Source organism: Monopterus albus, unplaced genomic scaffold (genome assembly GCF_001952655.1).
Source record: "Monopterus albus unplaced genomic scaffold, M_albus_1.0 scaffold213.1, whole genome shotgun sequence".
In the NCBI taxonomy this organism is placed as follows: Eukaryota; Metazoa; Chordata; class Actinopteri; order Synbranchiformes; family Synbranchidae; genus Monopterus; species Monopterus albus.
Window position 1 is genome coordinate 250,244 of NW_018128093.1, and position 26,053 is coordinate 276,296.

Consider the following 26,053-nt stretch of genomic DNA (forward strand, 5'->3'; position numbering starts at 1 on the left):
GAGAAGCAGCTATAAAGTAAAAGAAGCAGGAAATGCGACAGACACTTGACTTGTGAGAGGAGAACCCCCCCAACATCTCCACACCTCTACCTATTACATATTCATCACGTTAATGGACTCGTTAAAATGACAAATTCTTTGCATATTGTGGCAATGAGCACAACGTAATCCTTCTGTTAAAGAACGTCACTGCAGCAGTTCATTAAGCACTGGGTTACCCCACCAGGTGCAGACCATGGTGAGAATCAGAGACTACTGTGTGTCCTGAAGACGATGACTGCTGCTCGATGTGTCGACACAGAGCAATCTGTGGTGGCTGCCTTGTTTCTGGTGAGCTCATGCCATCATTACTGAGAGACACGAGAAACACAGAGAACAAGGACTATTGGTGAAGTCAAGCCAAAAAAACCCAGCTTTTAATAGTTGCTCAGTTGATTTATTAGATGTCATGAACACTTGAAGGGTTTACTTCCCAAAGCTGGATGTTTCTTTTAGTCAAACCGATGACTCAGGTTCATCCTCCAGTATAAAAGATGCAGTTTTGTGAATCTACATAGTTTGGTTTTTGGATATGCTACAAATATGCACCTCTTACAGAATCAGTCATGCAGCAAATGTCTTTAGGTTCCTGGTTTTCTTTTTCTAGAAAGTGATGCACGCTGAGGGAACTGCATTTATTTTAGTAAAGGCCTGGCAAGTCAACAGGAGCAACCTTAAGGCACCCAATCAAACAAGGGAAATGACATTTGTCTCACTTGTCGAGGGATTGACAGAACTCTCACATTACGGCGAGCGTGGCCTCAGCCAGTAGGTTGGCAGCCAGATAGCTCAAATAACCTCCAGCCATCCCCAACCAGCACTGCAGTCAGACAGGCAGTCAGTCACTTCAGGACGACAGTGGTAGCTCTGGAGGAGGCTGCAGGCGAAGCCCAAACAAACTTTGATCTGCGTATCACGGGATTTAGAGGCAGACCCATCCAGCGGAGGGGAGATTGAAGGATACAGAGAGAGGTGAAGAGAGAGATGGAGTTGGAGAGGGAGACAACAAACACACACAGACCCTGCAGGACTGCAGAAGCTTCGTACGACTTTAAATCCCTCTCTCATCTCCCAGTAAACATCCTTGGGCTGTTGCTGTGTGTGTGTCTCTACACGTGTGCATGTGTATGTGCAGCTGTTATTCTGTGCTGAAACTGCCAGCTGTGTGCAAACTCAGATTTTTTGAAAAAATAAAAAACTGACCTGTCCTTTGATTTACTTTATGACGTTTGTCTTTTTTATTTATATTTTCTGTCTCTGCATAACCTTGTTTTAACTGTTTGTTTATTTCATATTGAGGCACTTTGTAACCTTGTTCTTGTTTTCTGTGATATTATTTATATAAGAAACCAGAGGCAAAATGATGCTGGGTTTTTGAGATTGGAACTGAATTTTACACTTTAAATAATAAAATAATCATTTAACATAAAACTGTGGACAAATCAACTTGTCAGTGATATCAGCTTTGTGATGTGGTACACTGCTGAGGCTCTATGAGCCTTGTTTCAAACTCAAATGAGTCATATAAAGGATTCTTTGCATGTGTGTGTCCCTGCATGTTACTGCTGTGTGTACTATGCAACTGTAAGAGATGGGCAATGATTTTCATATATTTTAAAAGCCATTACATTTTTAAAAAATCTAATATTTCATGCGACTAAGCTTTTGTCTTTAAAAACAAAAAGCCACTGTTTTTCCTTTGCTCTTACCGGCACCTGGAAATAGAACGATAACGAGGTCAGTATATGATTTTACTACAGCACCAAATGCAAACAGCAGGAACATGCAGAGCCTACGGCCATCAAAACGGTGGCTGTGATCAACAGTCAGTGGCTATAGCTTTGTCACCCAAAGAAGGAAGTTTGATGATCGATGTGCAGAGCAAACAACAGCCTTCATCACAAAGAAGATGACAAAGGACATGCTACCCATTAGCTTCACGCAGGTTTTTCCCTGTTTGATTAAATTTGTTCAGACGGAGTATATGGTCCCATCATGTAAAAAAGGGTTATGGTGCAACAGGATAGACTCTGTGATGATGATGCCTGTGAGCTGTGCAGTTGTTTGTGTTGAAAAGGCGTCTCTGACAATGGATGCCTGGGCAGCGCTTACAGCTGAATCGTATGTGACAGTCACCTGCCTGCTCTTCATGCTGAAGCAATGCCAGAGCAGCAAACTGCTGCAAACCCGGTGAAGGTGTGTTCCACCGCCACAGAACCCTGAGGACTTGTAAGTAAAGGCACAGCATGTGCACATAACTTTAGTACTATGGAGCTGTGGGTTAGTGTGTCTGCATCATAGGCACACTGGTAGGAGATTCAGTACGGCCGTGTATTCAAATTTCCACTGAAACATAGTAAACACGGTGATGCCTGCCTTCTGGCTAACTGTGTTGCTTTGTCAGTGTAAACAAGCCATTTCTGGTGGGTCACAAACCCTCAGCGTTGCTGTTTTCACAAGCAGTACAGCCACGTGACAGCCACGCCGAGTTAGGACTCTGCTGCAAATGTGGGGGAAATATTCAGATGCTCTGAAGACAGCTGGAGAACCAGGGGTTTGCAGGTGAGTTTGGGGTGTGTGTGTGTATTGTTATACATGCTTGGCGCGTACAGACAGACAGCTATAACAGCTCCTCATTAGAACTGGTTAATAAATAGGAAATGGCTATTAGGTGGAGGAGATAACATTAAACTACTCTGACCTTTTTCGGGTGAGACGGGCCATGCAAACATCGTAAATGATTGTCCCCTTCACCATCCAGCTAATGCTGTAGTTAAATCACAAGCCCCTGTGAGGAGAACCTCCAGCCAGCCCATATATTATACGATACTGTGAAAACAGTGCTTTGTTACAGGGTTCATGTCTGATCAGCCCATATACTACACAATACTGTGAAAACAATGCTTTGTTACAGGGTTCATGTCTGATCAAGTACAGCATCACTGTCACATAGAGAGTTCCGGAAACCTGAACAGGAAGTTAGAGGAACACTGCCCTGACCTAAAAGCCACTAAGCTGCTCTTGAAGAAAGTATTTAACAAGCACCTGCTCTGGACGCCCTGCTCCACCACTAATGGTACAGCAGGTGTGTGCGACTTTGTGATGTGAAGCAGGACGGTGAAAGCTACAAGGACTCCGATTGTGACTTATCAGATAGAAAAGACATGGCTGCCAGCTAACTGTTTCACGTCTCGCTGTCTGCACTGCAAACTGCTAGGTAGTTTTAGGAAAAAATCAAAGCTGAAAAAAGAGAATTCCTTTTGTCCTATAATTTGAAGACTTCTGTAGCTAATAAATGGGCTGTTGTGTGCTACAGAATGTGTCAGGGCTGTGTTGTATTTGTATTCAGATGGGATTTAGTGCCACCTGCCAAATCCCATACATTATTGTTTGTCTACCAAGTGTCAAAGTAAAGGTTGTCTTTGGCTGGAAACCTGTCATCATGCACTGGAAATATCTAGTTGGCTGCTAAAACAAACAGGCCAAATGTGCATTCATCTGTGGCCACTGGATGTTATTCTTAGCACTTGTCTTGAGGGGGTGGAATATTATGAGATTCAAACAATGTATGTCCTCAAAGTGGGGTTTTAATATAAAACAAGGCAAACAGTATGAAAGAAAACATTTTAATAAAAAAAATATAGTCAAAATAAACAAGAAGTGGGTGGAGAAAGGAGGTCGTCCTGATGTGAAATCTCTACTTACAGGTAATAAGAGTAGGAATAAGCATGTCTTCTGAAGCATGGTGAGGTGAGGCCGATGATGACAACAGAGCAAAACCCAGAAGAAGGACAGACACATTGGATTAGTTCATGGCTTGAATGAAAAAAATATTTCTGACTCGCTGGCACTTTAAACTGAGAAGCTACCAGCTTTTCCTCTCACTGTTTCACTTTGTCTTGTCTACGTGCCCTCATGTGAAAACCTTCGCTCTCTCTCAAGTTTGTCTCTTCGATTTGTTTCATAAAGCTTTTACAGATGCTACCTGTCAGTGTGGACACGCCTGCCAGGTAAATGTGTTTGTCTATATTCAGTCTACTTTATCTTAACAAGAAGAGGTTTGTAAGAACATCTATGAACTCTCTGGCGATATGTAGCTGATATACTCCGCTGTGAATCAGCTGTGAAGTGGTCAGCAGTCAGTAAATGAATAAGGAGATCTATGGCTTGTGATCTCATCATTTCACTTAATCAAAAAAATTTGACTTTTTTCACAACTGGCCTGTTTGTTAACTGTTATGCAATGAAAACACAAGACATGTTAATGCTTTAGCACACTATGTTGAGTAATAGTGGGTAATTGGTATCTTTTAACTGAGGAAAATTACACTGTAGCAATAAAACACTGACAGAGGTTTTAAATATTCAGCTAACCTACCCAAGATATCTTAAGTAACCAGGATTGATTTTGGACCTACTTAAGGTAAGAACGCATGTATCCACTGAGCAATGTTTACATTTTAAGCTCCAAAGCAGTACCTGTCCGATCTCCTTACACCTTATGTTCCATCCTGTGTTCTCAGAAATCAGCTCTCCTGTTTGTCCCCAGGCTGGCAAAGCGGCCTGCAGGGTCTGTTCCTGTTGTGTCCCTTCATCTGACATCAGACTGTCTGACTCCACTGAAGCTTTTAAACCCAAACTTAAAACTCGCCTCTTTGCCCTCATTTTCAGTTACTGGCTTATTCTACGATTACTTCAGACCCGTTACCATTCTCCCTGCGGTGGGTTGATCCCAGTGTCAACGAATCTATTAAACCTTTTATACATAGTAGTCCATGTTGTCCTCTCGATAAGATCCTCGTAAACCTTTTCAAAGCCACTGCATCTCGCTCCCCCTGTTTGTCGTTCTCATTTTCTATACTGTGCATATGCTCTGTGCTCTGTTCTGTCCACACAGCATCTGTTTCTCTCTCATCCACAGTATGTCTGTTTGTCCTGGAAGAAAAATCCGTCCTCACGTGCTCTTCCTAAGGTTTATTCCTTTTTTTTTTTGCATTAAATTATTTTTTGAGGAGCTTTTCCTTAAGGAGGTTTTAAGGATGGAGGGTGTCATAAGCTGTACAGGTTTTAAAGCCAAATAAGAGAAATTTGTGATTTGTGATACTGGGATACACAAAAAAATGACTTGACTTTACTTTCACATCTTAAATAACAACATTTATGTCAGATTGTGTGTCTCCAGCACTAAACTGTATCATTTAAAAACTATTAGTATTCAGATTAAAGCCCGTTTTAGAGATGCCACAGTGTATTACTACCTGTCTTTGGAGACAGCAGTAGTTACCTACCACCTTTACTCAACATAGTACAGCACTGAGCACCGAAGCCACTGATCTAAAAAGGACACATGGATATTTCATGGTTTGTATTGTCATCACAACAGGCAGGTCAGCCTAAAGCTTTTATCTCTGTTTAACCAGAAAGTTTTCCAATAATACATAAATGCTAACATCACATCTGTAGAGAAGGAAAAAAAGCAAAAATAAAGAAAAATACATAAAAAGCTGTGCACAACTGATGCCCCATCACCAACAGGCGTGTGGATAGACAGATATGGGATGAGGAATGATAGAAAAGAGCAAAAGGTAGAAGACTGGAAGTTTAGCAGAGAAAGAAATGGAAGCAAGGAGGATTCTTGGGTTTGATGAACGGTGGTGGTGTGTATACAGGTTTCATTTAAAGGATCAGTCACAGGAGCTATTATAGTTAGCAGACAGTATTTCAGATGTCCCTGTAATGCATTTGTTCAACTATCCTTTAAAATGACTAAATAAAATCAAATTAATCAGAAAAAAACAAGTAAAACCATAAAACACAGTTAAGCTGACCCCAGAAATGTTAAATTATTTGTCCACAGGTTTACGTTTTCTTTCTGTCCTTTACTGGATGGCGCAGTCACAGACGTTCTCCACCTGACCAGTATCTCATTCATCCATAAGTGTGTATCTGTGTGTGAAACTTGACTCCCTGCGGTATCTCTCTTATGGTTTGTTTCCTCCTAGCACGCACCCTTCGTCTGGTGAGAGGCCAGAGATTGAGATCTCATAATATCTAAGGGGCACACAAACACACGCAGACCCAAACTCACAGTGCGCTGGACTTTCAGTACAAGGGGAAAGTCAAGCAGGACTAAGAAGGATCAATATTTCTATTTACAGAGCAGACCTCACAGAAACAAACTAACTAGCTCCCTCACTCACTCGTCCATCCATCAAAAAAAAGAAAGGGTGAAAACCAAGCGAAGTGAAAGAAAAGCTAACGGGGAAAGAGAAAGTCTGACAGAAGCGTATCCTCACAGTGCCGTTTCATTTCAGTAGCCTTTATACACACACACCTCTCATACACATCTTTTCACGACACACTACTTAACACACCTGTGCACACATCACCTAACTCTCCACTTTTTTCAAAAACCTACCTTCCTACCTACACACACAGACATTCTCATAACCCTCTGTAAGGGCTCTGCTGACATTGTCCTTATGATATTAATAAAGTGCAGCTTGCTGAGAGCTCAGCTGTAAAAGCCACAGCCCTTAAAACTGGTCATAAATATTAATATGGCACAGAAAAAAAACCACTCCACCAAGTTACGCACGGCACTGAGTGTGTGTGTGTGTGTGTGTGTGTGTGTGTGTGAGACAGACGGAGAGTGAAAGTGTGTGTGAGAGGTGGTGATGTATTTGTCATGAGATAATGACTCTGAAGTGCTGCATTTATGTCCTTTATTTAACGTGTGTGTGCGCGTGTGTGTTTACAGTATGTGCATGTGTATATCTATGTGTGGGGATTCTGGGATGAGTTCTACTAAAAATGAAAAGTATTAACTGCCTGTCAGCCAATCAGGGTACTGGATTTTTTTTTGCAGTTTTGCGGAGAACAGATTGCAGAGCAGCTCTACGACGGCGTAACAAAGTGGTGCAGATCAGAAGTGTGTTGTCTGTTACAGGAAGCCGGCAAAAAGAATTGACAGTCCAGTAAATGAGGAGCAGCAGTGACTCCTTTATTCTGCTGGAACCTAATGTGGAGATGACTTCAGTGTTCAGACATCAGCAAATTCAATTCACATGCACATACTGAAGTTTTTAACACTATCAACTTTCCAATAATCCAACTGAACCGTGCTGGCTGGGGGTGGCTGTACCTATAGACCTGGTACAGGTGTGTGTATAGGAGAACCTCTGGTTACAGTTTTCCCAAATGTTTAAAGTCGATAAAGGAGATGAATACAAACTACTTCAGCTCAATCAGTATAAAATGCTTAGCAAACATCTTTGCACTTTCTTTTTTCATGTGGCAGGCGAATCCAGAAAATCTTCCAGTCTAACACACTGACTGTCACACTGACGCCTAACATGAATACAAAACTTCAAGAGCTAAAAACATCTTTCAGTCTGAAGAGCAAAGTTCAAATAATTTAACTGTGACCTGGAAAAGGTGGAAAATCGCAGTAACCAGTCACAGATGAGAGCCATTTTACATAAAGTCACTTTAAATAATAACATCGGATGAGATCATTTTACTGAAGCATCTAATGGGACCTTTAAAAGTTTTTGGAAATGCTGAGAAGGAAAGCTGACAAGGTACGAGTGAGCCACGCTGCTGCCCTGGGGCCTTGCTTCTTCCTAAAAAAAAAAACCATGAGGCCCATGTTTTGTCAGGGAAGAGCTGCCGCTTTCTCTCATGTTGTCAACAGAGAGGACTAAGGAGGAGAGTGGTGGCATCTCCACTGAGTCTATAAGGACTGTGTTTTTTACAGTAATGGTGGATCATGGAAACGTGAAATAGTTCCAAACATTAGCAGCAGCACCATAGAGTTACACTGACGTGGGTGCTGTCTCCTAAAGTAAGAAGTTGAAATCCACAGCAATAATTATAGTTGTGACATTTTAAGTTAGCGATGTGTCAAAACATATTTTACAACCTTTTTGATTGTCTCTCTGAAATATTGTCACTAATAATTAGCTAGATAGCTAAATTAGCTAAGCTATCTACAGCAGCAGAGCAGAAACAGTTTGTAAGACTGTACAAGTCATTTAAAGTAGTAGTTTCTGATAAATCCTGCTGTTCCCTACAGAAACCAACAGGGTCGTAATAAACAGTTTGGAACTATTTGAAGCTACAGGAGTCATGTGACCTGCTACCGTTTTTGACCCCTCACTGTTGCAGCCCTTCTATTTTAAGGGCTCTAGTTGTTAGCACGTACACTACATGTAACACTACTGCACTAAGCTACTGGAGTGATGTAAACAGGATCACGCACATTCTGTAATAGCTACTTCTGTAAAAGTAATAGCTGTTCTTAGCTCAGTGGCTTTGTGAGGAAGAAACATGTCACCTGGTGGAGTGGAGTGACCCACTGGTGTGTTGATAACAGTAGTGATCTGCGACACAACTAACCTAAAGCAACATCTGGACTCACAGACAGTATTTGGTTAGTCTCTGTATGGGGTTTGTGAAAGTAACCAAATAATAGAAAGTCACCAACCTTAACCTTCAAGTATGGTCTTATACCACTTAACTACGATATGGTACAGCCTTACTGACCACAGTGTGCAGCTCCCAGCCCCCCAGTTAAAGCAGCTCAAACATGGCTAAAGTCGAGCAGCGACTCATGCATCCATCGTGAACAGCACACATCCTTGGGTAATGTTGTTTGTCATGGGTTTATGCCTGTAGTGACTACAAAGTCATTAAGATAGTGGAACACTATATTTATACTGTGTAATGGCTGGATGGCATCTACATTACACGTACACACACACACACACACACACACTCTGATATGCTGGAGCTTATCTTGGCTTTGTATGAATGGTTTCACAGCCACTTCCACACTGATATGATGGTTATAGTTTATCATGAGCTTATATGAATTCATTTCAATGTGGACGTGATATATAGCTTATCATGGGTCTCTGCTAGTTGTATTTGCAACCGCCCTGCCGCACACACACACACACACACACACATTTCAACAGTGATATGATGGCTGTAGTCTATCTTAGCTACTGCATATGCATGTGAATGATGTCATGACAGAATACTTTTCGTTTCTCTTAAGGCTGAGTTGGATGAAAAATATCTCACCTACTGCGTGAACGTACACTTTCTCTCTCATACTCACATTCACGCCTACAATCTGTCATCTGCAAACAGACACACACCCACAGGCTGGCATGTATATGCAGCCCTGTGCATGCACAAACACAGAAAAGCATGACCATACAGCACTGACACATGTTAAACGTGCATCCTGTCACTGTGGCTGATTAGGCTCGTTACAGCCGATTCAAAAAGCACGATGGGCTGAACACAGCTGTGTGTTTCTCCTCCACTGCCAAATATTGTCATAGTGGTCTTTAGCATGGCACACCCAGGTGCTCAACAGGAAGTAGTATGGTAGTCAAACTGTTTAATATAACTGTGTGAAAGTAAAACTGGGCGTTGGTGGGAAAATGAGCACAGAAATAAAGTTTCAAACATAAAACAAGTGAGTGAGGTTTTTATATAATCTGGTTAAATAGCGCTATGTTACAAGGCAGATGTCAACATGCCATATGGACACACTGAACACAGACATGCTCACAAATGAATCTATAATTAAATGTCAAAACAAATGAGTTCTTTGAGGCAGAAAGATTTAGTAGCTACTAAAGTCTTATTACATCTCCATTGTCAGGAGAGTACCGCTCTAGTGCAGGTGAACGCCAGCTGACCTGAGGAAGTGCATACACTGGCAAAGACGAGTCTGCATTTCCTCTTCATGTCTCGTTAGTATCAGAAACTTTAAAAACTATCTCACTCTGCGCAAGAAGCTTATACTTGTCTCATTTTTAAATACATAACTGGACCAGAAGTCATAAGATTCAGAATTTAAAACTAAGTACATGCTGGTTTTAACACTGATATTGTAATTGTGTGTAAAATTACATTTAAAATAAAAATTCTGATGAAATGAATCGTGTTCAGCTGCTTTTTATCATACTCTACCTTGAATTATTAATTTGGGCAACTGTTTTTTTTAACGATACAAATCTACAATTCAGTTATTGTCCAACCATAACCTGCATTTTAATGAGTTTTGCGGCCGTGGTCTTCAGTGACATTGCTGCCTATATGACACGCTGTTCACCAGCTTCATGGCTGAGCTGTCAGAAGGCCACTGTAGACCTGCATTGTACTGGAATCACTGAGGGCACGAGCTGTATTCAAATAAAAAAAATCTTATAGTATCTAAGTCATTTAACCGGATAATAAAACTGGAGTTATTAATGTCCATCACATTATGGAAAGATGCTTCAACATTACCTCAGTTGTGAAAGACATTAAGTTTTACAAAGCAGTAAAATGATTCACATTTTAAGATGATGTAAGGTGATTCATTTTTTATCTCCAAGTACTTTAGTCTCAGTCGAACTGTGGAATTGTTTACAGCCTGTCTGACAGTCTGACGGCTTGCGCTGCTCGCTCTAACAGTCTAGAATGTATAGCTGTGTCTAGCAGTGCATCCTGGGCCCTCAGCAATTAAATCAGCCGGTAAAATGTTACCGTAACTACCAGGGATAAAGAGCAACCAGGAAAATAAGACCCGGGTTGTAAATAACAGACTGTTCTTTAAAGTATGTACCAGTTTACATGTAAGATCACACTGTAGAGAGTTTGTGCGTCTGTGTGTGCAACTGACTGACACATTACAACAGTGCTGTACTGTAAGTGGACCATCAAGCATTTATCTCAGCAAGTTGCAGAGCCCAATTATTCACCCATGTGTCACGGCGGCAGAGCGAGGGTTAGGCCCAGCTGTGTGTGTTTGTCTGTGTTAACTCCACCATAGTATCTGCGAATAAGTTCAGCATCTGTCAGCACAGAGGCACTCACTGCTCCACAGCATGTGTATCTGCTCATGTGCACTATCTCCCCCATTTCAGAGACTGAAAGTCCTCTGCAAGCACACACACGGACACACACAAACGCACTTCAGACCATTTGGCCTTGTAATACTGCAGCTTGCCGTGCGCAGTGGATCCAGCCAGACCGACATCACTTACTAATCGCCTCAATTCTCTTGTCACCGACTGATCCCCTGAGGGTGCAGTCTGAAACAGTCCGTCTCCCACTGGAGGCTCGTTATTTATTTCTTGACCTGTTAGACTGGGTTGAGTGGAGCAGAGGGTAGTTTAAGATCATTCCACAACTTTAGGCCAAGGCATTCCCACAATTTCACATGGATTTAACTGATACAACGGTACATTTCCAACTTCCTTTCCACTTGAGGAAGAATGATGAACACAAATCACCCAAAAACGGTGTCTCTTTTGTGATCAGCGACAATTTTACCATTTCCATCCCACTAACTTTATTTTGCAAGAAAATTGTGAGCATCAAAAACTGTGTATCAATCGTGTCTAGATGCTGCGGTGAAGGTTTGTAAGTACTAGCTGTCTTCACCTTCACTTCTTTTGGGAAGAGGAAATGCTGCACATTCCCCTTTGTAGGACGTTTTCTGTCACTATCGCCTTCAAACTTTCATCTGAAATTCACATCACTACGACTTGTCCACCCTCCTGCTGTGAGATCGTGTTATTGTAGGATAAATAAATAAATAAATGGTAAATATTTCAGTGAACAAAAACATATTAAAATCTCAAGCAGGATTTTTCTGTGGTGTTGCAAAACTCATGTCTGAATTATAAATCACAGAGCACAGAGGTGTATGTATCTTTAAACGAGGTTTTATTAGACAAAACGACTCCAAAGCCACAGCTGCCATGACAGGCACAGAGTCGATTGTCTTTGAGCCCAGAACAGTGTGGGCGGAGGGATTTGTGAAGTGCCACATATCTTTCAGTGAGATATTACCACATATCTCCCACTTAATCACCCACCTCTGTTTTCCCTGTCAAAACAAAACTTCATTTATAACTTCCAAAGTTGCACTGATTATTTCACCCTTCTAATACGGGGGCGGGTGGCTGGATCAATTCTGAAAATCTCTGCTTTATGATGAGATGTAATCAACTATGCCAACCTCCTCCCACTGTAGAAAGCAGCAGAGTATGGAACACTGTGTTATCATTACTTTGTCTGAATGTCTGTGTTTCCACTTTGTAAATGGGAAACTGACTGCAGGTGTAGAAATGTTTGTAATTAACATAGTTACTGACAATATATCAAAAGCAAATGGTTTGGACAGACAATCCAACCATCTCTCACCATAGAAAGACAATGAGAAGTCAGTTCTGATACAGTGAAAATCCTCAGAAACGATGGATTCATGACATCTGCTTGAAATGTGCACTTTTTACTAAAAACAAAGCGTGAGCACAGATGATGTGCAATAGTGACATAAACGCACAGATGATGCAAGAGGCAAGACAAGTGCATGAGGATCTCGATAATGGCTTTTACTGAATTCTCAGCTGAACAGAAAAACCTAAATTTCAGCTGCTTAGTGACACAAATCTGGCTGGAGGCTAAACGTCAAGTGGTTTCTCGGTCTAAAACAGCCAAGTTGGAAATAACACGTGTGCCACACAGATTCAAAATGTTAGGTATTTCATGTTTTGCACTTTTGCGGAAAAAGGATGTGCTGCTCCACAAACACCTTTGAGTGTTGCTTACATTCTGTAGCTCTTTTCAATGATTTTGAAATTTGCTATGACAGCAGTTACGTGTACTGTATGTGCACAATGTAAGGCGGGATGCATGCTGCCCCGAGATACAGCTGAGTTCTGTTCCAAAAGTAGGTATTTGTTCTTCAAAGTGAAATATAGCAGAAACAAATTAGGGCTGTTAAATGATATTAATGTTTTAATCTGGAAATTAATACTGGAAACACCACATCCATTTTCCAGGTGTAGCCTAGGTCACAATATGCATATGGAAAATTACTGAAAGCCAAAAAAGGCGAGGTGACAGTTGGTGAGGAACGGGGTAGATGCGTTGATGTCTAGAAGTAAACATACAATACCCCACGCTCAGAGTTCTCCATGTGTGAATCTCTCTATCGGAGCAAGGGCAAGGCCGGTACAGGACGGGACGGGGAGGGGTGGAGCCAAAGACAGGAAACAGGAAGATAGAGAGAGACATAAAAGGGCATGAGACTCGAGTCAGAGAGGCTGTGGTGAGAAACCTGAAACATTTGTTTCATCTGCAGCATACCTCTTTTCAGACACTCCATTCCAGGTGTTTTCTGTAAACTGGTAAAATTACTACAGCATTTTATTTTCAGGCTGAATTCATGCCAGCAAGAGAGAACCTCACTTTATTATTTTCTGGCACAGACCCAGTGTCATGGCTGTCTGATACCGACAATGAACTTACTGCTGAAACAGTTGGGAGTTTCACAATCCCTTTTTGCTTGAACATAAATGTGCGCACACACAAACTCGGGTCTACATCTGAAGAACAGTGAACATGAATGAGCTGTGATAGGCTAAAGAGATGGAAGACAGATTTAATTTATCAGTTCAGACAGCTATGAAAAGATCAGACCAGGCCCATGGGGCTTGAAAAGTACAGCAGATTTTTTCTTGCAGCATAACTCACTGCAGTGCACCAGGGTGTGCAACTTCAGTGGGTTTTCAGCATGAGAACCGTTATTAGTGTAGAATCAAGGTGGCAAGTTTCAAACACGGGCTACTTGATGAACCCAGAATTTCATCACGTAGCCTGAAGAATTTCTCAAATAGGGCCCCATCACAATAAAAACAAGAGGAAACATTCAGACGCCTCGACTAGACACCAAGTCACCATTTGCAGAGAACATCCATTTTACTCCTGTTTCTTTGAATCTTAAGAGATTCTGCCGTGACCGATGATGTGAAATTCTACTGTATCATCTATCAGTTTTCAGTTTAGTTAAGTGACACTGAACATTTCTGCTTATGCACAAACTTAGAACAGCAACACTCCCTTCTCTTCATTTTTCTTCCAGAACAATGGGAACAAAGTCTTTATTTACTTAGAAGGGATTTAATACAGGGGGAAGCGACAGGATGTTTCTGCCTGCTCCTGCTGTTATTTTTGTCTGCTTTTTAATTAGTTTTAATGACTGTTTTTATTTTGTCATGGTGGATTTTCTGTACAATGTTCTTGCCTTTGTTTGTTTTTATGCCACTGTGTTGGCCAGGGCCCCTTTTAAAAGAGGTTTCAAACCTCAATGGGTTATTTTCCCCTGGTAACATATAGGTTACATAAATAAATAAAACTGTGAAAAAATATGTGAAAGGCTTCTTATTATTGTTACAATTGCTGTTGATAAGGTGGAGGTTGTGTTCCTGTAAACAATGAGCTCACATGTCGTTTGTACCGGCAGGTTATTACAACCATGTGTCGTAGTTAGGAAACCGCTAGTGACTAATGACTACTCACTGAGCACTGCCTGGTATAATCACAGTATTGTACATGTTCTCTTCTCTCCTCTACTATAACAATATAACAAACGCTGTCCCTAGTGTAATTCTGTTAAAGGTGCAGTGTGTGAGATGTAGTGACATCTAGTGGCGAGGTTGCAGATTGCAGTGTTCAGCAAAGCTCTCGCACATTGTGAGACGTTTCACAGCAATCACCGTAAATGTAAGTTTATGTAAGTGTTTGCAAGTGCAAACAAGTGCAGCTCACTTGACAAAACAAAAGCTAACAGCAACTCACTTGACCACAGTGGCTCACTCAGCACTGGCTATGTTCTAGAGGAAAGCTATCGAGCAAAAACTTAATTTAGGCTAACTTTACTTGGTAGGCTAAACTACCTGTCCAGCAGAAAACAGGCAGTTTTGGCATCATTCTGGGAACATTTGCCCCTCATCAAAGATTTCCATCAGGGAAAGGCCACACCTACATCTTGTCTACATCTTTGCTCCTTTGACAACATGGATTCACACTGTCTTCTTTTCATTCATTCATTTTCTACCGCTTAGTCCCTGAACGGGGTTACGGGGGGGCTGGAGCCAATCCCGGCTGCCAATCAGGTGAAGGCGGGGTACACCCTGGACAGGTCGCCAATCCATCGCAGGGCTAACACATAGATGCACAACAACACACGTGCACACGCATTTTTTTCCTACATTAAAGTTTAACTATAATCCATTTCTTCAAATTATAGTTCTTAAACTCATGATAATGCTTCCTCTTGTTTCTAATGCTACTTCTTTGTCTTTCAAGCATCTCCCAATTCAAGCTGCTAGTTGAACGGGAAAAGGTGAAATTCATGCTCTAAAGCCAGTGTGTGGTTTGACCTTTCTGGGCTACTGTAAAGAAAATATGCCAGTTCAACATGGTGGCCTCTATGATGGGAGGCCTGCTCCTATGTAGAGATAAAACGCTCATTCTAAGCTATAGAAAAATGCAACAATTCTTGTTTTCTAGCGATTACACATGAATGAAAACATGACTATGCACACTAAGGCACAGTTCTGCTAATAAATGCTTCTAGATCTCAGACACTGACATTCACTCACTTGAGCACATTGATTAAACTGCTCTTTTGTCTTTATTCTGTTATGAATTTAAGGGGACATTTATCCACTATGACGTCTTACGCCCTTCTTACTTCCTCTTACGCTGATGTGGCCTTCTCTCCTTAGCAGACTCAGATTTAGAGGCAAATATTTAGGTTGTGATCATGCTGGGTAAAACAGCAGAGAGTATTCATGTATAACCATTCAGAAATTCAAATTAGACTCAACCATTAGGAACTTTAAAGTAAGTGGTGCTATCGAGGACATTAAAGAGTCTGAGATGAGACGGAAATATTGCGTTTGGCCGAGAGCAGCAAGTCTGTGTTAATATCTCTGTCCACAGACCCATCTGGAGTTCTCCTTTCCACACAGTCTCCTCCCATGTGGGTAACAGTATGTGGCCATCGGCTTCAAATGCCTCAGAAGCGGTATCAGACCCTCAGCACACACATACACATGCACAGACAGTCCACATTCTCTCGCCCACACACACACATCCTTGTTTTTGTCACTTATGGGGTCCCTACATAGACATATATTCATTTCCAGGACATTTACTCTAACCTTAACCAGAACCACTACTTGTCTAACCTTCACCCTGACCTCACCCTAACCTTAAGCTATGCTGCCACCCTAAAATTCAATGATTTCCTTGTGGGGACCAGGGCTTCGGTCCCCGTAATGTAAAATGTAAGTAATACCAAGGCACGTACAAGCCATTCCATTAAACACTAACAAACTGGTCGCCATTAAAAGAACATGTCCTGTGCTACAGATTTTCATCCATGTGTGTATTTATGTGTAGTTGTATTTAAATATTGGATGAATTTTCATGTGCACATTTACTCTAACGTGTACTGTATGTGTGTGTCACCAGTCACATCTTAGACAGGGACTGACTTTACTTTACTGACGAACCATTAGGGGAACTCCCTCTTCAAATGAATGCAAGTGTCAGTTGGATACTGACCCAGGGGGACTAATCCTTGGTCTAGCAGCGTCAATAGTTTGTGGTGCTTCAGACTCCATTTCCTGTTCAGCCTAACTGTGACATCAACTTATAACTCACCAATCAGTTCACTTTGTTTTTACAGTGTGCCAATCCAGTTCACAGTCAAAGTCAGTGACTTGTTTCTGAGTTTGGTACCAAACCACTAAAAACCCATTGTTTAACTAAAGGACAAAAAGACTTCTTGAACTGCAGTGATCCCCATCCTACTTTTCTGTCTCTTTCCTTCAAATCATTATTTTATTCAGTCTAAATTTTGTTTGTTTGCTATTGTATTGTACTCGGTTCTGTAACAGTGCTTTCTTAAACAGTATTAATTTGCACCGACCCAGGAGCTCCTGTCACAGGAGTCTGGAGTTTGCTGTGTTGAATATCACTGACTGGTCAAATACAACCCTAGAGGCTGGTAAAACATACTAGTATCAATGCAAGGACACTGCATAAGAATTTCTTGTAATGTGCAACAGAGAGAAACTGAGCAAGTTCCTTCTTTAGTTCCTGGAGCTACAAACGTCATACAACTGTTTTGTTGAAAAAGCCCTAAACAAGTTTATGTAAGTCTTTCTCTCCCTTCCAGCAGCTCAAATGAGTTCATAATTAATAAGTTCAATAAGCTATAAAGACACATGCATGGTATAAATAAGCATAAAAACATACGTATAGCGTCAGTACAGACCGACTGACCCAGCCTCACACGTCAGGACCTTTAGAATCCAAACAATCTGGCCTGCTGATGTCTGGAATTAATGATTCAGACAGTTCAGCACATTCTTTAAGGCAAGAATACAGCAGCTAATGTGAGAAGGCACATTTATCAAGCAGTGGAAGAAGTGCATTTTATCTGCCTCAAATAACCACTTGTCTAACTTCTCTTGATTTGCTTGTTTGCCTACCTTTCTTTATTTGTGTGTTCTTTGAGTAGGTTGTTTTTATTAAAGTTACTGAACCAGGTAGGCCAATCAGAGTTGAGCCTCTCGTTTTGAGGTTTACCTGGACATGAAAAGAGCTTGATAAATCCAAATCACATAAGCTTGTAGCAGGGTCAGAATTTTAGAATTTGCATGAAAGTATATGAGTGAAAAAGCTTAAATATCATATTGTACATCATTCTGCAGTTCCAGAGTCGTTACATTTTCACAGGTACTTAGTTGTGGTCCGCTTCTCTGGCATCAGTGTTTAGGGAACTTCATGAACATTATTCATCCATTCTCTTCTCAACCTTTTTATGAAACGTGTATCTTCCTGCTTTGGTTGTTCGAGCCCTGGGGGCCACCTGACTGCGGCAACGTCAAATCCCCTTTAAGACTTCAGCCATGTCCAGCGTTATTCACTGTTACATTACATTATCAGCAAACGTCACATAGATGTCTAAAAGTCCATCATGTGTAATGGCAACTTGTTGGCTCTCCTCAAAAAATAAAGTCCATCATGTGTAATGGCAACTTGAAAGATTAATTGGACAGTTGTACATGCTCACTGTGCAACAAAGTTTAGTCACAGAGTAATTTATGGCATGTAAAAGACTTTCAATTTAGAAAACGCCTTTCCACGACTCAGCTAAAAAGAGTGGAGTTAAGTATAAATGGACCCAGGATAATGGTAAATCTCCCACTGTGCCGAGCTACTGGTCTTTCTTCTCTGTCTTGTAGAATTACTGTATGTCCGTGCAGATTTTCAGTCATCCAGGTCAGAGTAAGCTGAAAAAACATAGAAAAAAAAAAATCAACTGGACTTGGTTCTAGGTTGAAGACATTCCACCTCTCATTCAAGAGGCTTCATCTGTTCTGCCCGACTGGCGTTGAGTCGGTGATATTTATCCCCATCGGTGGTGTTTCAGTCCTCTGGTGGCCAACAATGTCCCCTAACAACTGAATCGTTATAGCCCAGGAATGATGAGCGTCATTACCTGTCTTTGAACCCTCACCTGTGGACCGACGCCTGTTGTCCTGGTAGGAATGCTTGGGCAGAGATCTCAGAACAGGATTGTAGATGGATGACAAGTTGTTTCTTAGTCCACCACCCCTATTAAGTGAGGGGTGTTTTATTTGGACAAAAATAGCTTCCTTAACTCCTCTCTGAAACCAGCGATGTTCTCTGGAGAGGATCTGGACTTCACTGTCCTCAAAAGAATGTCCTTTGTCCTTCAGGTGGAGGTGGACTGCTGACTGGACCAGAGTCCAGGTGGACCAGACATTGTTGGTCCCTAACAATGGTTCAGTGGGTAGCGAAGTCATTTCCCAACCAGAGGGTCAGAGGTTCGAATCTCGGTGCCTGCAGTCAACATGCCAAAGTTAAGTTGGCGCTGCAGATGGCTGCCTCGGTTCTGCACTGGAAGCAAATTCCTTGTGTGTAACATACTTGGCCAAATAAGGGTGATTATCCTGATTATCTCTGGGACCTTTAACCCTGACTGATGATGACCAGACAAGTGAGCTGCATCTCAACTGCTCTCTTCTGTTCTTTCTCTCCTGCTGCACCATTGCTCTTTTCTACATCCACTATGGTGGTGTTTGCCTCTCAGTGGCCTTTTTATGTATATTATGCCCTGTTAGCCTGGTTAGCATCTGATTAGCATATCCACTTGACCCCTAGGTTAACCAGGCCTGCCTTGATTTCATTTTACCATAATTTTCACGTCAGTCATTCCCTCCTTACCCTCTTTTCCTTCCTGCTCTCCTATATGCTGAAATCTCTTCTTTTCTTGTTATAGCTCACATCTTCTTCCACTGGCTCTGATATGTTTTTATCTTCTTGGTGTTTGCTATACTCTCAGTTAGCATGGTAACCCATGCTAATCAGTTGGCTCTGATTAGCACTGCCAACTCACCCTTTGGTCTCTCTGACTTCCCAGCCTTTTTCGCTCACTTGAAACGTCTATAATGTTGTATTCAAATTAGCAATAATATATCTGCCCATTTCCCCCTCTGCATAACTGTCTGTACATTGACTGTACAGAATGTTTCCTTTGTTGTGTATGACTAGATCCGAGTGCTTTATGTGTTTGTGTTAGCTTTTGCAGTAACTGCACAGCTAGCATTTGGTTTTATATTAACATAGGGTATAGAGCAATGGTTTCATATGCATGAAAGCTGTGTGGGTGTATACTATGTTGTATGACTCATACCCACATCGTATCGCCATATGTACATACAGTATGTGCCTCCGTGTGTTACAAAAAGCTGGAGAATCAGTGTATTTATCCTTCTGTGCAGCTGCAAACGTGCTCAGTTCCCAACAGCCTAGATGCACACACAGCCTTCCCTTTCATCCTTGTCTGAAAACAATGTCCTGTTTCCTTGTAACATATGGGCATGGATATGCAATGAGAACTGGATACTGGATACAGCCAACTGGTAAAAATGTAACTTGCCATTTTTTTCCCCTCTACCTTGTTTTACTATATCTTAATTTTCTAAACTTACCACAAAATGATTGTTTTTAAGGCTCCAAGAAGTAAACAAAAAAGTTCAAAATACAAAGTCTAATGATGCCACTGTTCAAGGTGTTGTGTGCTACAGCATGTTCTGACCATGGCAACTTCCGGGTGCCGCAACCCATGGAAGAAAATAAATGGCATATTTAAAGAAAGGAAATGTCTCCCAAATACCGAGAATAAGAACGGGACAGCTATGTTAACAGCTTAGCCATTCAGCTTTAACCAGAGTACTGTTTACATCAACTGATCCCTGGTGAAAGAAATGCTTTAGCAGGTTATACCAAGACCCTCTGTCTCAATGTGTTGGGTCACCGTAGTGTAATCGCTCCATTCAAAAGTTGGTATGAAAATTGCAGTCTGACAGCGAGGCGGCTGCTGCGCTAGGAGAACCTTAAGGCTGCAGTATTAATAATAGATGTAAAAAAAAAACATGAGAATGAACAACTTGACTTTTCACTCTATGCTGATGGGATAACTGCTTATAGACGGCTGATTCCTGACTCTGACACTGTAGTTCCTAATTTAGCTTGTACCACGATTTCTGCTTTTAAAAACTGCCTTGTGTGACACTTTAAAACAGACTCAGACAAGAAGCATTTTACACTCTACTCACAACATCTAACAAGTAGCAAACATCAGCATTATTTCCTTTAAAAATAATGACATTACTGAATTTTAGAGGATCAAACTGCCCTCAATACTTTTGTATTCCTTCAAAAAAGAGTCCACACCATTATTTGTTCTGTTTTCTTATAATAAACTCTGAGGATGCATGCTTCAGTTACTAACATCACAAAAGCTCCACAATGTGTGTGGAACACATTTGCATCCATGTCAATAAAGACTTTCCGTTTAATTGTTTTTATTTCTCCAGTTCTCGCTGTCAGTATAGTGGATGTGGTAAAGCAACAACAGCTATAGAGTTTAAGCCATTTTTGTATTGTAAGCAAAGTTTTGTATATGTTTTGAATGTGAGGTGAGAAACTGACAAACCATAAGATAACACACAAATTTAATAAAAATGAGCCTTTGCAAAGCAAAAATATATGTGCAGTATGTGTGTGGGTAAGAGGAGAGATGGGGGATGGATGGAGTAATATAGACAATCTGAGAAAGTAAATGAAAGAAAGGCAGGTGATGGTGGCAAGCAGTGTGCATGTTAACAAAGACACACAAAGCTGTGCTGTCTGCTAACTGAAAAGGCCGTACAATTCATCGGGCTTTTATGTTTCATTTGGTCTTCAGGGGTTAGAGAGAACTGACATCAACATCAGATGTCATAGACGATTCTGACCTTCTACACAAAGTTTAAGGTCTTCACAATTGTAACTTGCAGCATTTGATAAACACAAATTTCTAAAAAAAAAAAGTTCAAGTTCATTTAAAATCCTGATTAAATCTTCAGTATTAAACTCTGAAATAACCTTCATCTCAAGACCTGTTCTTTGTTCATGGTCCATAAATGGAAACTTGAGAATCTAACTTTACCTGAATTTGAATTTCTATCTGTCCATACAGATTCACTTGCATATCAGCTATGAGGACAGTTTAAATTGACATTATGACGTTTATCTCAGTCACATGCTTTAAAGATGCTAAGTGGTGTATTCCAAACACTTACTGTTACAAAATGACACAAAGGTCATAAAGATGATTGGTAGCCTATATCTCACTGCTATTTAACAACTAGTTAAGTTACTAGTTGTTATCACTTGCTGGCTGCATCCACCGTCTGGTATCAGCAGAAACGATGTTCTTTCCCGTGAAAGAACAAAACTTGTTCTGTGCTATAAAGCATCTAGACTCCAAATCCAGATTTGGCCCCATGGCCAAACTGTGTTGTCTATGGGTTCGGGGAACTGCAGTGAGGATACAGAACAGGTGTGCTTATGATTTACTGTTGTCAGAATACTACACCTAGCACCTTTAAGCTGCTTCTGTGTCCTCATCTCAGGTTTACGACCTACCTGCGTTTGAAGGTGAGGACGACGCCGAGGAGGATGATGATGAACATGAGGATCCCCGCAATCACTCCGGCCATTTTCACCGTGCTGTCCACCTGCTTCTCTGGCTCCATGGCATCTGAGTCCTGGGTGGATGCACCTACACCCACACACACATATGCACACAGACACACATACACACAGGTATGCACATTTTCACATTGGTAGGCACCACGTCCAAATAGCCAGGCACATAAAGTTACACTGACAAAGACCACACACATGCCTGTACACAACCAAACACACAAATTCATTCAGGCACTCATGCATTCAACACAACACCCATATATACTGTATGCAAACACAGAGGACATAACAAACATACACGTTAATCACAAACAAAGACACACTGGACACACTTGATCCCAAGGTGAAGATACTCTAAGCACTTCATCCATATGCAAAGAGCCAAAAACAAACTCAAACATCATGCAGCATGCTGACACACAACGGATACGAGTTTTATTCAAAATGAAATTTTAAGATTATTAATATTACTTCCAAATTTAGCCTTCAGTGTCTTCAAAAACTATGAGAACTCTTTTAAACCAGAAACTTCTAGACTTTGGTAAAATCTATCTATTCCATTTTGAAACAAAATGGGTTAAACTTTTGGAGGTGTCAATGCCAAATAGCTTGGCAGCTCCATGAGCAGCCTAAAGCCGGAGAGATGAACATGTACAAACACAGCCATGCGGGGACCATGTGGGGACCATGTGGGAACATGATATAAACATACATCAAAAAGAAAAAACTATTTTGTAGCAAAATAAAAGTTTACGCTTTTTAAATTCCTGAAAACCAGTTTTGTGCACACAAAGTTACACAACATTGTGAACATAAAACATGTTTTCTCTTTCTAATGAAACAAACAATTAACACAGAGAGACAAACTGATAAAAAATAAGAAGAGGAAGGACGATGAAGAAGAGTGCCACTAATTTCAGCGCTACAAGATTTTTGATAACTGCTGAACAAGTATCAAAACTTGCCCGAGAATGCACAGACGTAGCAGTCGAACACAGACATGCGGGGCTGCCCCCCCATCACTCTTTCATGGTTATTAAATAAGCTAGCAAACAAATAAACAAACAGTGTAGATGGGAAGATGAACACCAGGCTGGTGTGTAGTGTGGATTTTACATGGGGACGATACATATCCATGCAGCGACGTGCTATCACTGCCTGGTTTCATGTCAATAGACTGAATGGCAGAAGGTACAGTCAGGGAATGAGAAAGAAGGTGGAGAGGGGATGGACTGTACTTCCTGCTTGCTGCTGGGACGTCCTCATGTCGACAACAGGTCTGATGATTTTGACCTTTTAAACACTGAATCTTGTTTTCCTTATATAACCTTTCACTGAGATTTGACTTTGATTTGCTTTGCATGTTTTCTTTCAGTTACACAACAGTAGTGGAAATTCACTGCAGTGTGGTGCTATGTAACCAGTTTTTACAGCCACATCCATAACCAAATGATTTATTACCAACTCATAGATGTCTAAAGGTAACTCAGGTATATTCTAACATTCAAGCTACTTCACTTAGAGCTTATTACTAAGCTTTAGGTGTGCTGCTGTAATAAGTATTTGTGCATCTCTGTATGCTTTAGAGTCAAAGTGCTGTCATGTAAGCCCTTTTCAGACCTGCACTAGAACCCTGAAATTCTCTAGACATTACCCGGGGGAGCTGTATGCGAGAACGCAAGCATCCAAGTCAGCTGACCAGGACATTAAGTGGACTTTACTCGGCCAGCCCCCAAATAAAAGTCGACAATATGTCTGAGTGAGCTGGAGTGAGTATGTGTGAAAATAGAGCAGTGTATAGACTGGAATGTTCCCGCGTTCTATCATGTGACCAGCACGAAACCGCAAGAATACAAACATCCAATGGTGAAGAGAAATGTTCATTTACAATGAAGACACTGACATCTAACTGGAGACACAAGGAGATTCCGGAACTTCTGGTATTAAGAGCCAGCAAGAGAATCGTCAGATAAATTTAAGGTATGGCAAGACACTCAGTTGTCTAGGACCAAACTACAAACTGGCTATGTGACGACATCGTGTCTTGCCTCCCTCGCGCTCTACCCAGGCCACGGCCCCTGGGTATTTCCAGCACGTGAGAACCCGTCTGACACGGATGACCTCCTTTTGTGTGCTAGATATGTGAAAGGGCAACTCTCAACAAAGCCCGGGCCTGATTCTACAGCTATCGTCCAGAGTTCATCTGTGAAAATGGCTTTAGTGAGTAAAAACTATAACCCCATGAACCTGATATCAAAAACAGCCAGAAGTCAAACACTGACATGTACAGGGGCTACTGTAACAAATCAGGGAGGGACCATTTGATTTTCCAGCTGTGAAAGTCAGCTGACCATGTCTTAGCTTTACCTATTTTCTTTCATTCATTCATTTTCTACCGCTTAGTCCCTGAACGGGGTCACGGGGGGGCTGGAGCCAATCCCAGCCGGCAATCGGGCGAAGGCGGGGTACACCCTGGACAGGTCGCCAATCCTATTTTCTTATTTTAGTTTTTAAGTTACCCCTTGTAGCAGCAGTCAGGGCAGTCTCTTTGCTGCAGGCATGCTATGGCTGCCCCACGGGCCTTACAGGAAGACAGAGGATCCCCCATAGTGAGACATTACAAACCAGAGAGTTATTTATTGAATGTTATACAAAACAAGGAAATGAATGCAACACAAAGATCTAACTTAAGCAACAATTATCAGATAAATTCATGGGAAAAAATCTGAACTGTACATACGGCTTTCTTTACAACTACATCTCTACTGAATACCTGCCAACTTGACCCACGCTTTTAAAGCTAGTTAATATTTTAGGAGACACCTACTAAAAGAGTGTTGTGTTTCTCAGACACGAGCTCTAGTCCAAGTTACACAGTCAGCTCTCAAAGACGCCGCCGTGTTGGGTGTAGAGAAAAGCAGACTAACTAAACTACTAATAAAACCATTGCCCTTCGTAGGAGGATGCATGAAAGCAGTGCAGGTCACATAACAAGTTAGAAACACAAAGAAATAAAGAGGGTAGTGAGGGCAGGGTTAAACAGAGATAAAATAAATAAGAAATGGCTGAGAGAAAGAAAAAAACATCAAGAAATCAGAAATGTTTTGAAGGAAAGAAAGATTAGGTAAGATGTGAGACTGAAAGAAAGAAAAGGAGGAGAGTGGTAGAAGACACGTTACATTAAAACATACAAACTTAACTGGAATAAGAAAGAACAAAGATTCAAGTGGAGGACCTTGAGCTCCTGCACATGAATGCACCGCTTCTCTCACAGACACGCACCAAACAGCTTCTTGTTACAACCTTGATAAACAAAGACAGTCGATTAATAGAATAATGTGGGAGTTCAGTTTAATCCCCCGTCTCTCTCATCTTCACCCCCTCTGCAGTAACAACAGAAGTTGGCGGAGGAATCCACTGAGCTAACAGCTTTAGCGCCTAACCTTGGCACGCTCTGTACGAGCGAGATGTTCCTCAAAGGCAACACAGAGTTTGTGACCTGACTGCAAACAGTATCCCTCTTCTGAAACTGTGTCACCTTTGGAAAAAATTAAAAAAACATCAGTCTCCATCCTGAAGAAATCGCCATCTTCTGTCCCTGCAGGTTTTCAAGGGAAACGAGACATAAATTAGGAAATTTAAGGGTGAAGTATTAGGTACTGAATTCTCAACACAGTGGCGAGTTCTCATTCAGAGACGCCTAGTGAGTTGCTAAATGTAAACTAAAAACATATGAAGGCCTGATGTCACGTCATCCTCCATGTCGATTAACTCGTGTACAGTTGAAATCAGTGATGCAAGAATAGTGCTTCTGTTTAGTGCACTGCAGTAGTTTGATTCAGACGCACACAGCAGAGGTGTACAGTGTGTGTACAGAGTCTGTCTGTTAGTGCTGATCTCTGTGACCCAGTGCAGAACTTGATCCCAATTTTGATTGTCCTTTTTGTTTTTTAGAAGTGGACTGCTACACACACACACACAGGAACAGAGACAGTGGCGAAAAAGAGGACGTGAGGAATGCAGAACGTTTGGAATACATGGAGTGCGATTAGTTTCACACATGTGGACGCCAGTTTTC

General features: G+C 41.4%; 1 protein-coding gene across 16 annotated transcripts in view; it reads right to left on the reverse strand.

Moving 5' to 3' along the window:
• ptprt (protein tyrosine phosphatase receptor type T) overlaps positions 1-26,053 on the reverse strand; it is a 366,858-nt gene that overhangs the window by 81,375 nt on the left and 259,430 nt on the right. For 8 of the 16 annotated variants that reach the window (XM_020619049.1, XM_020619048.1, XM_020619050.1 and 5 more), the window contains 3 exons: positions 21,913-22,048; positions 13,013-13,045; positions 3,745-3,774 (listed from right to left, as the gene is read on the reverse strand). In XM_020619049.1, coding sequence (XP_020474705.1) covers positions 3,745-3,774; positions 13,013-13,045; positions 21,913-22,048 — 199 coding nt within the window. The remainder of the gene's footprint in view (positions 1-3,744; positions 3,775-13,012; positions 13,046-21,912; positions 22,049-26,053) is intronic. The other 8 variants (XM_020619040.1, XM_020619051.1, XM_020619046.1 and 5 more) reach the window with 4 other exon arrangements.